We start from the raw sequence: 16886 nt of genomic DNA on the forward strand, positions 1-16886 counted from the left end.
CGGAACGGCAGATGTAGGATCGCTGAGTTATTCCAGCATTTTGTGTCTATCTTCGGTGTAAACCAGCATCTGCGGTGGTGCCTTCCTGCACATGATCCCTCTTGTGTTTGACCCATTGTGTATCCTCGCTGTCTGCAGACTCGCTATGAATGAGGAGCAGTTCGTCAACATCGACCTGAACGATGACTACATCTGCGGCGTGTGTAAGATGGAGACGGCCAAGGAGATGCTGTCCTTTTGCCACGTTTGCTTTGAGCTCAGCATTGAAGGTGAGAGTGCTCTTGAATGCCGTTACCAGGGAAGTCGGTATCTAACCCTCACCCTCTCTCCATCCCTCCCCACCCAAGTCGTACCAGCTTCAAAGTCGTCTCGTACACAAAAATGCTGGAGAAACTCAGCGGGTGCAGCAGCATCTCTGGGGCGAAGGAGATGGGCAACGTTTCGGCCCGAAACGTTGCCTATCTCCTTCGCTCCATAGATGCTGCTGCACCCGCTGAGTTTCTCCAGCATTTTTGTGTACCTTCGATTTTCCAGCATCTGCAGTTCCCTCTTTAGCAAACTTCAAAGTTGTCTCGTTGAGTTGCATTGTCTATAACTCGTTTTCACCTAGCCCCTAGCTAACCACAGCCTGTATCCTTTATCATCCTTTGAACCTGTCCTTTGACAGTTTCTCCCACTGTCTCCGCCTCTTCCTTTCTTCGTCCCACACCCCCCCCCCCCCCCCCCCCCCCCCCCCCCCACCCTCACATCAGTCGGAAGAAGGGTCTCGACCCGAAATGTTGCCTATTTCCTTCGCTCCATAGATGCTGCCTCACCCGCTGAGTTTCTCCAGCATTTTTGTCAACCTTCGATTTTCCAGCATCTGCAGTTCCTTCTTAAACATCCTTTATCATAGTTACTTGTCTGCATGTCTTTCATTCATTTGTTCTATATATCTCTACATCACTGTCTATATCTCTCATAGAAACATAGAAAATAGGTGCAGGAGTAGGTGCAGTTCATTGGCTATATTTAAGAGGGAGTTAGATGTGGCCCTTGTGGCTAAGGGATCAGGGGGTATGGAGAGAAGGCAGGTACGGGATACTGAGTTGGATGATCAGCCATGATCATATTGAATGGCGGTGCAGGCTCGAAGGGCCGAATGGCCTACTCCTGCACCTATTTTCTATGTATCTATGTAGGAGTAGGCCATTCGGCCCTTCGAGCCTGCACCGCCATTCAATATGATCATGGCTGATCATCCAACTCAGTATCCTGTACCTGCCTTCTCTCCATACCCCCTGATCCCTTTAGCCACAAGGGCCACATCTAACTCCCTCTTAAATATAGCCAATGAACTGGCCTCAACTACCTTCTGTGGCAGAGAATTCCAGAGATTAATCACTCTCTAGGTCTCTCGTTTCACCCTCCCCTGACTCTGTCTGAAGAAGGGTCTCGACCCGAAACCTCACCCATTCCTTTTCTCCAGAGATGCTGCCTGACCCACTGAGTTGCTCCAGCATTTTCTTTTGTCAAAGTGGATAGAGAAACTAGTTTACAGTTGACAAAATTAAGATATGAACCCTGTCGGTAGAGCAGGAATGTCTCATTGAATTTCAGTAAAGGATTTTATCTGGATGCATCACAGCACGGTTTGGGAACTGCTCTATTACAGAGAATTGTGGACGCAGCCCAGACCATCACACAAACCAACCTCCCTTCCATTGACTCCATCTACACCTCACGCTGCCTCGGCAAGGCCAGCAGCATCATCAAGGACCAGTCTCACCCCTGGCCACTCCCTCTTCTCCCCTCTCCCATCGGGCAAGAGGTACAGAAGTGTGAAAACGCACACCTCCAGCTTCAGGGACAGTTTCTTCCCAGCTGTTATCTGGTAGCTGAACCATCCTACCACAACCAGAGAGCGGTCCTGAACTACTATCTACCTCATTGGTGACCCTCGGACTATCCTTGATCGGACTTTGCTGCCTTTACCTTGCACTAAATGTTATTCCTTTATCATGTATCTGTACACTGTGAATGGCTCGACTGTAATCATGTATTGTCTTTCCGCTGACTGGTACAAAAAGCTTTTCACTGTACCTCGGTACATGTGACAATAAACTAAACTCAAACTCAGGCAGCACCCGTAGTCAGGATTGAACCCGGGTCTTTGGAGCTGTAAGGCATCAACTCCAATGCTGTGCCTCTGTGCCACCCCTTGACCCCCTCCCCCTCCCCCACCCCCTGAGGTTCAGCAACTTTACAATGGACTCCTGTTATCTTTAAAGTTAATATTTTACTTACAAACCATTGTCAGACATCTAGTCATGTACCAATTTGGACTGGGCGATAGTTTCGGACGTTTGGACTAAAGAACATGTCACAGGAAAGGAGTCAATAGACAATAGGTGCAGGAGTAGGCCATTCAGCCCTTCGAGCCATTCAATGTGATCATGGCTGATCATCAACAATCAGTACCCCGTTCCTGCCTTCTCCCCATATCCCCTGACTCCGCTATTTTTAAGAGCCCTATCTAACTCTCTCTTGAAAGTTTCCAGAGAACCGGCCTCCACCGCCCTCTGAGGCAGAGAAATCCACAGACTCACAACTCTCTGTGAGAAAAAGTGTTTCCTCGTCTCCAAAAGGACTTGGAACCCAGGTAGTGGCTCCTTAATGGGGCTTTTTCACGGGGCGAGTTGACGCAAGATGTCACCAGAGTGAAGTGGTCGTGGTCCAGCACGAGTCTCGCACGATATAACGGGTGGTAGATAAAGAGTTCCCACGGTACTCGGCATTTCTGTTATTTGTGCGAGTGACTTGTCCGTCTCCCGAGCTTTCGCGTTAAATCTTGAATGAACATCGTGAACTACACGTGACACAAATGATGTAACTTTTTTTTTCACACACTATAAATATCCTCCCTTGGTTGAATTGGCTCATTTGGAGACATGTTTTACTGTGTATGTGGGAGACACAGATGGACTGAGCACAGTACCTCGGTCTTACTGTGTGTGGGAGAGGGGGAGAAAGAGACGTACACTCACAGAGGCAGAGTCTCTCAGCCTGTGTAAGAGGGAGGGAGAGAGAGAGAGAGGCACACACAAGGTGGATGTGAAATCTCACCTGCCTGTTTCAGTGACAGACACCCGCCGCCAGTAAATGAAGACACCCCCATCTGTCTCCCCCTCCTCTCCCTCGACTCCCCCACCTTTCCCTCCCAACTCCAGTCCCGTCCCGACCCCCTGGGAAACTGAATAGAGCAACAATATAGATATAGAAACTGAAACAATATAGAAACTGAATAGAGCAACATGGCAAAAACATCTCTGACACGCTTTACCCCCTTTCTTTGAGATTTTCTGGGAGCCATCTCTGCAAGTGTTCCTGTTAAAAAGATTATCCAACAATGACAATTAGGTGGGACGTCCTCGAAGGACACATGTTCCCTTGTCGATATTGAGACCACCTTTTTTACTCACCTTCTGTCCCCTCTGTCCAGCTTCCGGGTTTACCGTTCGCAGGAGTTCCCACGCGCTATATCTCTAAAATCTGAAGTTAGGTAATGTCTAAAGGAACTGCAGACGCTGGTTAATGCTGGTTAATACGCACAGAAGGACACAAAATGTTGGTGTAACTCAGCAGGTAAGTCAGATCTGGGAAGAAAAACATAAAAAGCTGGAGTAAGTCAGCGGGTCAGGCAGCATCTCTGGAGAAAAAGAATAGGTGGCGATTCGAATCGGAACCCTTCTTCAGACAGCCTAATCGGAATTGAGTCTGAAGATGTGTCTCGTCCCGAAACATCAGCTATTTTTCTCCAGAGATGCTGCTTGGCTCGCTGAGTTACTCCAGCTTTTTGTGTCTGTCTTCGGTTTAAACCAGCATGTGCAGTTCACTCCTTACACGGGTCTCTGTACAACATTGATTGGTAGCGTTCCGGACCCTGCTTCGGAAAGGCATCGATCGCTAGTCGGCGAGGACTCCGACCTGTATCTCTCAAAGAAGTACATGTGAAAATTTTCTCACGGACCATAAAAATGCGTAACCTTTCAGTAAAGTCCCTTTTAAAGTCCCTTTTAAAGATTATAGGTATTTTCTTGAATCTCATTAACATAACTCATGAATAAGTTGATGTCCATATGCGGATGCAAATCTTTATTTTTATTTATTTTTTAAATTCAATCCCACAGAAGACAATTTTTACTCACCTTCTGTCCCCTCTGTCCAGCTTCCGGGTTCACCGTTCGCAGGAGTTCCCACGGTAGCCGCAAGAGTTATTACGGATATCGCACTGGCCACTACGTCCATATAATGTTGCAATGTTCAACCACAAGTGTACAAGTCACTCTTGGAGAAATTCAAACTTTCTTGAATTTTCTCCCGAGTGACCAAGATACACGATTACCTGCCGTTAGCGCTACGGTGGTCCACGGTGGTCCACGAATGCCGTACTGTTATCGCACGAGGTTCCCACGATGTTAAACTCTGGTTAACTCTTGCGTCAAGTCGCCCCGTGAAAAGGCCGCTTTAGAACCAGCCACAGCTCTTGGTGTCAAATGGGGGGCAGCACGGTGGCACAGCGGTAGAGTTGCTGCCTCACAGCGCCAGAGACCCGGGTTCGATCCTGACCTCGGGTGCAGTCTGTACTGAGTTTGTACGTTCTCCCCATGACCACGTGGGTTTTCTCTGGGTACTCCAGACTCCGCCAACATCTCAAAGGCGTGTAGGTTTGTAGATTAATCGGGCCTCTGTAAATTGCCCCTAATGTGTAGGAAATGGATGCGAAAGTTGAAAAATATAAAACATGTGTGAACAGGAGATCGATGGTCGGTGTGGACTAGGTGGGCCGAAGGGCCTGTTTCCAAACTAAATGCTAAACGTCCCTTGTATTTGTTCAGGAATGAATAGGTTAACCTATGATGAGCGTTTGTCGGCACTGGGCCTGTACTCGCTGGAGTTTAGAAGAATGAGGGGGGGACCTCATTGAAAAGTACAGAATAGTGAAAGGCCTGGACAGAGTGGATGTGGAGAGGATGTTTCCACTAGTGGGAGAGTCTAGGACTAGAGGTCACAGCCTCAGAATTAAAGATGCCGAGACATTTCTTTAGTGAATCTGTGGAATTCTTTGCCAAAGACGGCTGTGGAGGACAAGTCAGTGGATATTTTTAAGGCAGAGATAGATAGATTCTTGATTAGTACAGGAGTCGGGAGTTACGGGGAGAAGGCAGGAGAATGGAGTTAGGAGGGAGAGATAGATCAGCCATAATTGAATGGCGGAGGTGAATTTACAATACAATACAATACCGTTTATTTGTCATTTGAACCTCACATGAAGTTCAAATGAAATTTGGTTTCTGCAGCCATACAAGAACCAAGACACACACCAACACAATTCACACAAACATCCATCACAGTGAGTCTCCTCCTCACTGTGATGGAAGGCAAAGTCTTGTCTCTCCCCTGCTCTCCATTCCTCTCCCGAAGTCGAGGTCAAAGGCCCCGGCGGGCGCTAGCAAGTCCGCGGCCACTCAAAGCCACGCCGGGCGATGTAAGGCCCTGCCCCGGGTCTTGATGTTGGAGCCCCCGGCGGGCGCTAGCAAGTCCGCGGCAATTTAAAGCCGCGCCGGGCGTTGTAAGGCCCCGCTCCAGGTCACTCTGAACCCCGCAATTCGAGCGGGAGAAGTCGCCGTTGCCGGTGCCCCGCAAAACAGTCTCCCACCGGGGACCAGTGAGCTCCCGGTGTCACCATCCACCGGAGTCGGGTCGCAGCAGTGCGCCACCGCAGCTGTCCACGCTCCGAAGCTGGCCAGCTCCACGAAGGTAGGTCCGCAGCTCCACAGCTCCACAGGCTCCATGACTTGAGCCTCCAGGTCGTTCCGGTTGGAGGCCGCTCCACGGCGCTAGGCCCCAACGGCAACGGAGACCCGACAGGGAAAAGGTCGGGTCCCCGTACAGGGAAGAGATTTAAAAGTTTCCCCCACCCCCCACACATACACATTTAAAAACCCGCTACAAACTAAACGCTCAACGGGACAAAAAAAGAAAAAAATACACAGACAGACTGCAGAGGCCGCTGCAACGTCGGTTGTGCCGCCCACACTCTCTCACAATTGATGGGCCGAATGGCCTAATTCTACTCCGATCACATATGACTTCATGACCTCATGGCGCCAGAGACCCGGGTTCGATCCTGATCTCTGGTGCAGTCTGTACGGAGTTTGTATGTTCTTCCCGTGACCCCGTGGGTTTTCTCCGGGTGCTCCGGTTTCCCCCCCCCCCCCACACCCTAAAGACGTGGGGGGTTTTGGATCAATTGGCTCTCTGCAAACTGCCCCTTTGGGTAGGAAGTGGATGAGAAAGTGGGAAAGCATTGAACTAGTGTGAACGGGTGATCGGTGGTTGGTGTGGACTTGGTGGGCCGAAGGGCCTGTTTCCAAACTACATCTCCAAACTAAAACGCTAAATATCCCTTCTATTGCCATCTCCCGCCCTTGTTCAGCTTCCATTTGATCACAGTCTTCAGCACCGTGACCTATTCAGTCATGTCTGATCTATCTCTCCCTCCTAACCCCATTCTCCTGCCTTCTCCCCATAACCCCTGACATCCGAGCTAACCAAGAATCTATCTATCTCTTGCCATAAAAAATATCCATTGACTTGGCCTCCACAGCCTTCTGTGTCAAAGAATTCCATAGATTCACCAACCTTTGGTGACTCTGGCCTAATAAGTCCTGATTCACCTTTAATGAAGAAGGGCCTCGACCCGAAATGTCACCCCTTCCTGCTGCCTGACCCGCTGAGTTACTCCAGCATTTTGTGTCTATCGTTGGTGTTCCTTCCGACACTGTTACTTTCACTTTCATGTTGGGTGGGTGCCTGAACTATGTATAGGAACAGACATTAAAGAATAGAGTAAAGGGCCTGTCCCCGCAAATTTTTTCGTGACAATAAACTAAACTGAAACTCAAGATAGACATAAAATACTGGAGTAACTTGGCGGGACAGGCAGCATGTCTGGATGGAAGGGATTAGGTGACGTTTCAGGTCGAGACCCTCCTTGTGACTGAGAAACTCAAACCTTGTCTGTAACTCAAAACACATTCTTTTTTTCCCCCTCTCCTCCCCGGTTCCGATGAATTGACTTTCACCTGAAACATTAGTGCTGATCCTATTTCCACGGATGCTGCCTGCCCATACAGGTGACATGTCGCGGGATGACGCCTGTATGGTGGTGAGTAGTCGCCCAAAGAGTCGCACCTTTTTCTGGTCGCCGCTGGATTTTCAACATGTTGGAAATTTTCGGCAACCTGCTGCGACTATGTTGGGTGCCGGCAAGTCGGCGAAAAAATCTTGTAAGTGGGACAGGCCCTATAGTTCTGCGAACTTCAGCTCCTTATGTCCCGTCCCCCCCCCCCCCCCGTGCATCATGATCTTTCCAACTAAAAGAGAGGAAAAAATATAATTGCTTTTGAGTTTTAACGAGGAGATTAAAAAAAAACCAATATTTGAAATCGGCAAAAAAAAAAACATTTGATTACATTACTAATTACTTGATTACTTAAGAATAATGGGTAAGCCATTTAGAACGGAGACGAGGAAACACTTTTTCTCGCAGTGAGTTGTGAGTCTGTGGAATTCTCTGCCTCAAAGGGTGATGGAGGCAGGTTCTCTGGATACTTTCAAGAGAGAGCTAGATAGGGCTCTTAAAGATAGCGGAGTCAGGGGGATATGGGGAGAAGGCAGGAAAGGGGTACTGATTGGGGATGATCAGCCATGATCACATTGAATGGCGGTGCTGGCTCGAAGGGCCGAATGGCCTCTACTCCTGTTCCTGTTGTCTATTGTCGATTATTGCTTGTTTAGTTAATTTAGTTTTGTTTATTGTCACGTGTACCGAGGTACAGTGAAAAGCTTTTGTTGCGTGCTATCCAGTCAGTAGAAAGACAATACATGATTACAATTGATCCGTTCACCGGGTTACAGGGTTATAATTTCTACAAGGCTGCAGAGGATACATCCACTGACGGTGCTTTCCACTGTTAAGACCTGTCTTTGTGGTATTTGTGATTTATTTCGAACATTCCGATGAGCTCATCATTTCTGGAAGTCGATTAGTCAATAGCAGGAAACTTGTCAGAAAATCAAACGAGGGGATGTTCAGCAGGTCAGGCAGCGTCCGTGGAAATCGAAACGGGACTAATGTTTCAGGTGAAGGTCTATTCATCGGAACCGGGGAGCGAGAGGGGAAAACAAGAACGTGTTTTGAATTACAGACGAGGTTTGAGTTTCTCAGTCTCAAGGAGATGTCTCGACCTGAAACGTCACCTAATCCTTCTATCCAGAGATGCTGAAACGTCACCTATTCCTTCTATCCAGAGACGTCAAGTTACTCCAGCATTTTATGTCTATCTTGACTTTCAGTTTAGTTTATTGTCACGTGTACCGAGGTACAGTGAAAAGCTTTTTTGTTGCGTGCTAACCAGTCAGCGGAAAGACAACACATGATTACAATCAAGCCATGCACATATACAGGATAAAATGAATAACATGACTAATGGACGATAGACAATAGGTGCAGGAGGAGGCCATTCAGCCCTTCGAGCCAGCACCGCCATTCAATGTGATCAAGGCTGATCAACCCCAATTCCTGCCTTCTCCCCATATCCCCCTGACTCCGCTATCTTTAGCTAGCCCTATCCAGAGAAACGGCCTCCACCGCCCTCTGAGGCAGAGAATTCCACACTCAAAACTCTCTGTGAAAAAGTGTTTCCTCGTCTCCGTTCTAAATGGCTTACCCCTTATTATTAAACACTAATGTTTAGTGCCAGGTGAAGTCCCATCAAAGATAGTCCGAGGGTCTCCAATGAGGTAAATAGTAGCTCAGGACTGATCTCTGGGTTGTGGGGAGGATGGTTCTGAACTGAACTGGGGAGGAAGAGACTGGACAAGGGGAATTTCGATGACAGGGTGAGGCCAAGATTGCTGTGGAAATAAGTTGTAGAATTCCACCAGTCGGTTGGGGACGTTATCGGACGACAACACATGCAAAGTGGGGGACATTTTTATGCAAAATTCACGGCAAAGGGATCTGCAGATCGGGCCGTGTAGAAGTCAGTGTAAAAACCACAGGTGGATACAGGCAGTGAAGTTAATGTACGTTAACCGAATCGCACCATTTAATTTCACTTTATATGTTAGACTTTGGACGAACAAAGCGGAAATAGGCCCTTCAGCTCACCGAGTCCACGCTGTCCAGTGATTTCCACCCCCCCCCCCCTGTAAACTGTCCCTGGTGTGTGTGTAGGATGGTGCTGGTGTACGGGTGATCGCTGGTCGGCGTGGATTCGGTGGGCCGAAGGGCCTGTTTCCATGTTTGCCTGTCTTTCTGAGGTCCTTCGACCCGCACGCTGATGTCACCTTGTACATTCACAGTGATCTTATTTGTGGAGCTGCTGTTGATTCTACAACTGGTGAAACTTGCAGGCATTTTAACCAGTTGAAGGTCAAATTGGAGGACAAGTCAGTGGGTGTTTTTAAGGCAGAGATAGGTAGTTTCTATATTAGTGCGGGTGTCAGGGGTTATGGGGAGGAGGCAGGAGAATGGGGTTGTGTTGGGAAGAGATAGATCAGCCATGATTGAATGGCGGAGTAGAATTGATGGGCCGAATGGTCTAATTCTGCTCTTCAGACTTATGAAGCTATGAACTAAATGGCAGAACATGTCTGAGATGTCTTGTTTCTTGTGGTCATGTGAGGAGAAGACTTCATTAAGGGACCAGCGACACATTTTGCTTTCTGTACTTCATTTAGAATCAGAAACATAGACAATAGGTGCAGGAGTAGGCCATTCGGCCCTTCGAGGAAGCACCGCCATTCAATATGATCATGGCTGATCATCTCCAATCAGTACCCCGTTCCTGCCTTCTCCCCATACCTTTTGATTCCATTTGCCCTAAGAACTAAATCTAACTCTCTCTTGAAAACATCCAGTGAATTGGCCTCCACTGCCTTCAGTGGCAGAGAATTCCACAGATTCACAACTCTCTGGGTGAAAAAGTATTTCCTCGTCTCAGTCCTAAATGGCCTACCCCTTATTCTTAAACTGTGTGACCCTTGTGTTTATCGGTGAGAGAGAGGGGTGGGAGATTGCAACCTTCACGTGGTCCGCCCTGTTTCGATGAATGCAATCAACCTGGCGTGCACAAACACATAAGATTGAATAGAACAGGTTGTCCTACAGCTTTAGTCTGTGCATGCTGTACGCAAGAAGAAGAAGAAGCGGAGAGAGAGAGAGAGAGAATGAAAGCAGGCCCTTCAGCCCATCAAGTCTATTGATCACCCACTCACTAGTTCTATGTAAGCCTACCTTCTCATCCACTCCTGTAACTCAGGAACGTTCCACTGGCCTCTTGCATATTGCACAGTGCGTGACCCTGTGGGTGTGCAGAAAGCACAATACACACTGTGACCGCTCACCCACTTGTAATGCTGCATTTTGGCTGACCCAGTTGTCCCTTTGTTCCACTGATTAGTCTCGAAATAGGTTTTGTGCGATGCAATGAATTCAACTTCTCTTTAGTCTAGTTTATATACCAGCGATCCCCGCACACTAACGCTAGCGCGCGCACACGCATGAACACAGACACACACACACACACACACACACACACACACACACACACACACACACACACACACACACACACAAAGACACACAAAGACACACACACACAGACACACACACAGACACACACACAGACACACAGACACAGACACACACACACACACACACACAGACACACACACACACACACACACACACAAAGACACACACACACACACACAAAGACACACACACACACACACACAGACACACACACACAGACACAGACACACACACACACAAAGACACAGACACACACACACAGACTCACACACGCACAGACACACACACACAGACACACAGACACACACACAGACACACACACACACACACTTCAAAATCCACGGCGACAAAAAAAATGTTGCGACGCTTGAAAAAACACCGTCGCGTCATACATCATCACACCGCGTATTTTTCGGTGACCTGATACGTCAGTCAATGATGCCGGGAGTCGCCGAAAAAAACGCCAAGTGCGACAGACCCTTAAGTGTGTGGGGATCGCCAGTCAGCGCCGACTCGGTGGGCCGAAGGGCCTGTTTCCATGCTGTATCTCTAAACTAAATAAACTTTGCAAGAACTTTAATAAATAAAACTTGATGCTACAGTATATTAGGAGATATTTGTACGGATTACTTTAAATTTAGTTGAATGCATCAGTGTTTGGGATTGTTTTTTAAAAGAGGTGGAGAGGTTTATGACTAGAATTGTGACAAGCAATTTGAGAGGGTGATACGACCAAGTCCAGTTTAGTTTATTGTCACGTGTACCGAGGTACAGTGAGAAGCTTGTGTTGCGCGCTAACCAGTCGGCGGAAAGACAACACATGATTACAATCGAGCCGTCCACAGTGTACAGATACATGATAAGGGAATAACGTTCAGTGCAAGGTAAAGCCTGCAAAGTCCAATCGAGGATAGTCCGAGGGTCACCAAAGAGGTAGATAGTAGTGTGAAGGGTAAGAATGGATGAGAACTTGGATTGATCTGAAAGCAGCGATGAGAGGGGAAGGCTAGGATTATCCTCCACCACTCCCAGTCTGAATCACCTCGACTCGACAGACTCTAGGCTTTTTTATATTAGAACTTGAGCCAACAGGATGTTTGAGTCACACACTTCATTTCAGGTGCTACTGAAAAAATGCCCACAGGCGTTTGGCCCACAGCCCACTAAACCCTTCCTATCCGTAAAGATAGACACACAATCACCCCGTGATAGGGCGGTCACGGTGGCGCAGCGGTAGAGTTGCTGCCTTACAGCGAATGCAGCGCCGGAGACCTGGGTTCGATCCCGACTACGGGCGCTGTCTGTACGGAGTTTGCACGTTCTCCCCGTGACCTGCGTGGGTTTTCTCCGTGATCTTCTGTTTCCTCCCGCACTCCAAAGACGTACAGGTTTGCAGGTTAATTGGCTTGGTGTAAATGTAAACATTGTCCCTAGGATGGTGTTAATGTGCGGGGATCGCTGGTCGGCGCGGACCCGGTGGGTCGAAGGGCCTGTTTCTGTGCAGTATCTCTAAACTGAACTAAACTGCAACATGACCTCCCAACTTCAATACTCGATACTCTGCACTGTGAAGCTGCAGCTCTGTTGTGCAGTCGGTGATGAATAAAATCTGAACCTACTAAAAAAGAAAAAAGAAATCTATATGTTGGAACAAATCTAGAAGGGTCTCGACCAGAAACATCGCCCATTCCTTCTCTCCAGAGATGCTGCCTCTTCTGCTGAGTTTCTCCAGCATTTTGTGTCTGCCTATATGTTGGAAATGCAAGCTATGAGGCTGGAGCGTGTGAATAATCTGACATAGTTGCATTGGAGGTGAAGGGGAAGAGTCTTTTGTGTCTGTATTGTGACAGGGTGACTCACTCTAGCTGTCTGTTGATCAAAGGCTGAGCACGGTATTGCCCGATGGAAATATTCTTTTGCTCTCGGCTTATTCCGTCAAATCAAAGCACGAGGAGAGAGGAACAATGGGCTGGTATTAGTTTAGTTTAGTTTGGTTTAGTGAACTACTATCTACCTCAGTGGTGACCCTCGGACTATCCTTGATCGGACTTTGCCGGCTTTACCTTGCATTAAACGTTATTCCCTTATCATGTATCTGTACACTGTAAATGTTTAAGAAGGAACAGCAGATGCGGGAAAAATCGAAGGTAGACAAAAATGCTGGAGGAACTGAGCGGGTGAGGCAGCATCTATGGAGCGAAGGAATAGGTGACATTTCTTCAGACTGATGAAGAAGGGTCTCGACCCGAAACGTCACCTATTCCTTCGCTCCGTAGATGCTGCCTCACCCGCTGAGTTTCTCCAGCATTTTTGTCTACCTTTGTACATCGTAAACGGCTCGATTGTAATCACGTGTTGTCTTTCCATTGGCCACGCCGACCATCGATCGCCTGTTCATCTCCCATTCCGTCTCCGACCTCTCTGTCCTGGGTCTCCTCCATGGCCAGAGCGAGCACCACCGGAAATTGGAGGAACAGCACCTCATATTCCGCTTGGGGAGTCTGCATCCTGGGGGCATGAACATTGAATTCTCCCAATTTTGTTAGCCCTTGCTGTCTCCTCCCCTTCCTATCTCTCCCTCAGCCCTCGGGCTCCTCCTCCTCCTTTTCCTTTCTTCTCCCCCCCCCCCCCCCATCAGTCTGAAGAAGGGTTTCGGCCCGAAACGTTGCCTGTTTCCATCGCTCCATAGATGCTGCTGCACCCGCTGAGTTTCTCCAGCATTTTTGTGTACCCTAGTTCCATGTTATCCCACTCTTGCTCTCCGTCCCCCCACCTCCCGCCCCCTCTCCCCACCTCCCCCTCTCCACCCCAAGTCCCTCCCCCTGTCCCACCCCAAGTCCCTCCCCCCATATCCCCCCCCTCTGCCCCCAAGTCCCTCCCCCTCTCCCCCCAAGTCCCTCCCCCTCTCCCCCAGGTCCCGTCCCATTCTGCTGCTGCCCTTTGGGCCTGAGTTAACGCCTTGTTACCTGTTCCAGGTGTGCCCAGGTGCAGCCTGCTCCACACGGAGTCCGTGCGTGGTCACCGCGAGTGCTTCGAGAAGTGTCACCTCATCGCCAGCCAGGACCAGCCCCGCTCCAGGTCCACCAAGACCACCTACAGGGACGTGAAGGAGATCCTCAGCAGGAAGATCGGCCAGATCATCCACTACGCCCAGAACCACCACCCCGACCCTGACCTCCGCGGCTGCCGGCCGGCCCAGGTCAGAGGTGGCGACCTCGACCCCGCCTGCCTGCGGACGTACTTCCACCAGCCCAACGGGTCGCAGTTACCCCGTTACTCCCCCCGCTGGCTGGAGGCGGGAGCGCCGGCATACTCGGAGTGTACCCGGGGCATCTTGGTGCAGGAGCGGCGGTCTGGGATCGGCCTGGGAGCGGACGCCAGCGGAGAAGCTCGATGGTCAAGACAAGATCGGCTCCCCATGGACAACCCAGGGGGGGCCCAGTGTCACCCCCGCTACGCACGAGACGACTGTGAGTACCACCACCAGCAACAACACACACAGCCTCATGGCACTGATTGGTACAGGTGTCAAGGCCCAATAGACCATGGGATATATGGGCCAAATGGCAGGCAGGTGGGGACTAGTACAGCTGGGACATGTCGGTCAATGTGGGCAAGTTGGGCCGAAGGGGCTATTTCCACAACCAAGGGGAAGTGTCCCTCTCCAAATACCCCAGAACACAAATGGGCACTTAAGACTAGATGGGCTGAATGGCCTAATTCTGCTCCAATCACTTTAGTTTAGTTTAGAGATACAGCGTGGAAACAGGCCCTTTGGCCCACTGAATCCATGCCGACCTGCGATCCCCGCACATTAACAATATCCTACACACACTAGGGAATTTGAAATGTCCTCAGTGAGGTTAATGGGAGGTCAAGACCGCTCTCTAGTTAATGATAGAATGATAATAATAATAATAATGGATGGGATTTATATAGCGCCTTTCTAATACTCAAGGCGCTTTACATCGCATTATTCATTCACTACTCAGTCACACTCAGTGGTGGTAAGCTACTTCTGTAGCCACAGCTGCCCTGGGGCAGACTGACGGAAGCGTGGCTGCCAATCTGCGCCTACGGCCCCTCCGACCACCACCAATCACTCACACACATTCACACACAGGCAAAGGTGGGTGAAGTGTCTTGCCCAAGGACTCAACGACAGTATGCACTCCAAGCGGGATTCGAACCGGCTACCTTCCAGTTGCCAGCCGAACACTTAGCCCATTGTGCCATCTGTCGTCCCAAATGATAACAGGTGAGAAGAAACTGTCCCTAAATCTGGAGGTGTGTGTTTTCACACTTCTGTACCTCTTGCCTGATGGAAGAGGGGAGAAGAGGGAGTGACCGGGGTGAGACCGATCCTTGATGATGCTGCTGGCCTTGCCGAGGCAGCGCAAGGTGGAGATGGAGTCACTGGAAGGGAGGTTGGTTTGTTTGATGGTCTGGGCTATCTTCTGAACTTGGACGATACAGTTTTCAGGCTCCTCTATAGAAACATAGAAAAAAGATGCAGGAGTAGGCCATTCGGCCCTTCGAGCCAGCACCGCCATCGATATGATCTTGGCTGATCATCCAAAATCATCACCCCATTCCTGCTTTTTCCCCATATCCCTTGATTCCGTTAGCCCTAAGAGCTAAATCTAACTTTCTCTTGAAAACATCCAGTGAATTGGCCTCCACTGCCTTCTGTGGCAGAGAATTCCACAGATTCACAATCTGTGAATCGGTGTAAATGTTTTTCCTCATCTAAGTCCTTAATGGCCGACCCCTTATTCTTAAACTGTGACCCCTGGTTCTGGACTCCCCCAACATGGGGAACATTTTTTCTGCATCTAACCTGTCCAATCAGTTAAGAATTTTATATGTTTCTATAAGATGTTTCTGCAGTTGTACAGGGGCCTAGTTAAACCACACCTGGAGTATTGTGTGCACGCTAGAGGCAGGAAACATGTTCCCGATGTTGGGGGAGTCCCGAACCAGGGGCCACAGTTTAAGAATAAGGTGTAAGCCATTTAGAACGGAGATGAGGAAACACTTTTTTCACACAGAGAGTTGTGAGTCTATGGAATTCAATGCCTCGGAGGGCGGTGGAGGCCGGTTCTCTGGAAACTTTCAAGAGAGAGCTAGATAGGACTCTTAAAGATAGCGGAGTCAGGGGATATGGGGAGAAGGCAGGAACGGGGTACTGATTGGGGATGATCAGCCATGATCACATTAAATGGCGGTGCTGGCTTGAAGGGCCGAATGGCCTACTCCTGCACCTTTTGTCTATTGTCTAAGATTTCCCCCTCATCCTTCTAAATTCCAGTCAATATAAGCCCAGTTGATCCCTTCTTCCTGATGGCAGGAGTGAGATGAGAGCGTGGCCAGGGTGGTGTGGGGTCCTTGATGATGATGCTGCTTTTCTGAGGCAGCGTTTATTTTGCAAACAACTCCAGTGCAGGGCCTTTGAGGGAGCGCAAGAGGAAGAAACATAATTGCCTCACCGTTAACCAACGGGCCGTTATTTCTCAAGCTAGGATGATGGGGAAACACTTTGCGAACAGAGTTGTGAAAAGGCACATCTCCCGATTCAGGGACAGCCCCTTCCCAGCAGTTATCAGGCAACTGAACCACTCTCTCACCAACTAGAAATTGCAGCGAATTGTGGACGCAGCCCAGACCATCACACAAACCAACCTCCCTTCCATTGACTCCATCTACACCTCACGCTGCCTCGGCAAGGCCAGCAGCATCATCAAGGACCAGCCTCACCCCGCCCACTCCCCCTTCTTTCCTCTCCCATCTGGCAAAAGGTACAGAAGTGTGAAAATACACACCTCCAGTCTGAAGAAGGGTCTCGACCCGAAACGTCACCTATTCCTTCGCTCCATAGATGCTGCCTCACCCACTGAGTTTCTCCAGCATTTTTGTCTACCTCCAGATTCAGGGACTGTTTCTTCCCAGCTGTTATCAGGCAACTGAACCATCCTCTCATTTACCTCTTAGGAGCTATTTAATTTGGACTTTATCTTGCACTAAATGTTGTATTCTTTATCTGTGCCCTGTGGACGGCATGGTTGCAATCATGAATATAGTGCATTCAGAAAGTATTCAGACCCCTTCACTTTTTCCACATTTTGTTACGTTACAGCCTTATTCTAAAATAGATTAAATTCATTTTTTTAATCATCATTCTGCACACAATACCCCAGAATAGAAAAGCAAAAACAGGTGTTCAGAAATTTTCATTCCCGGT

The 16886-nt window shown here is 49.0% G+C and overlaps 1 protein-coding gene across 4 annotated transcripts in view; it reads left to right on the top strand.

Annotated features, from left to right (window-relative positions):
* Positions 1-16886, top strand: part of c14h21orf91 (chromosome 14 C21orf91 homolog) — a 38500-nt gene that overhangs the window by 13428 nt on the left and 8186 nt on the right. For 3 of the 4 annotated variants that reach the window (XM_033032363.1, XM_033032362.1, XM_033032364.1), the window contains exons 2-3: positions 139-269; positions 13621-14115. In XM_033032363.1, coding sequence (XP_032888254.1) covers positions 146-269; positions 13621-14115 — 619 coding nt within the window. In that variant the 5' untranslated portion in view covers positions 139-145. Of the gene's footprint in view, positions 1-136; positions 270-13620; positions 14116-16886 lie in introns of all 4 variants that reach the window. The other variant, XM_033032365.1, reaches the window with a different exon arrangement.

The sequence above is a fragment of the Amblyraja radiata genome, chromosome 14 (assembly GCF_010909765.2).
Source record: "Amblyraja radiata isolate CabotCenter1 chromosome 14, sAmbRad1.1.pri, whole genome shotgun sequence".
Classification (NCBI taxonomy): domain Eukaryota; kingdom Metazoa; phylum Chordata; class Chondrichthyes; order Rajiformes; family Rajidae; genus Amblyraja; species Amblyraja radiata.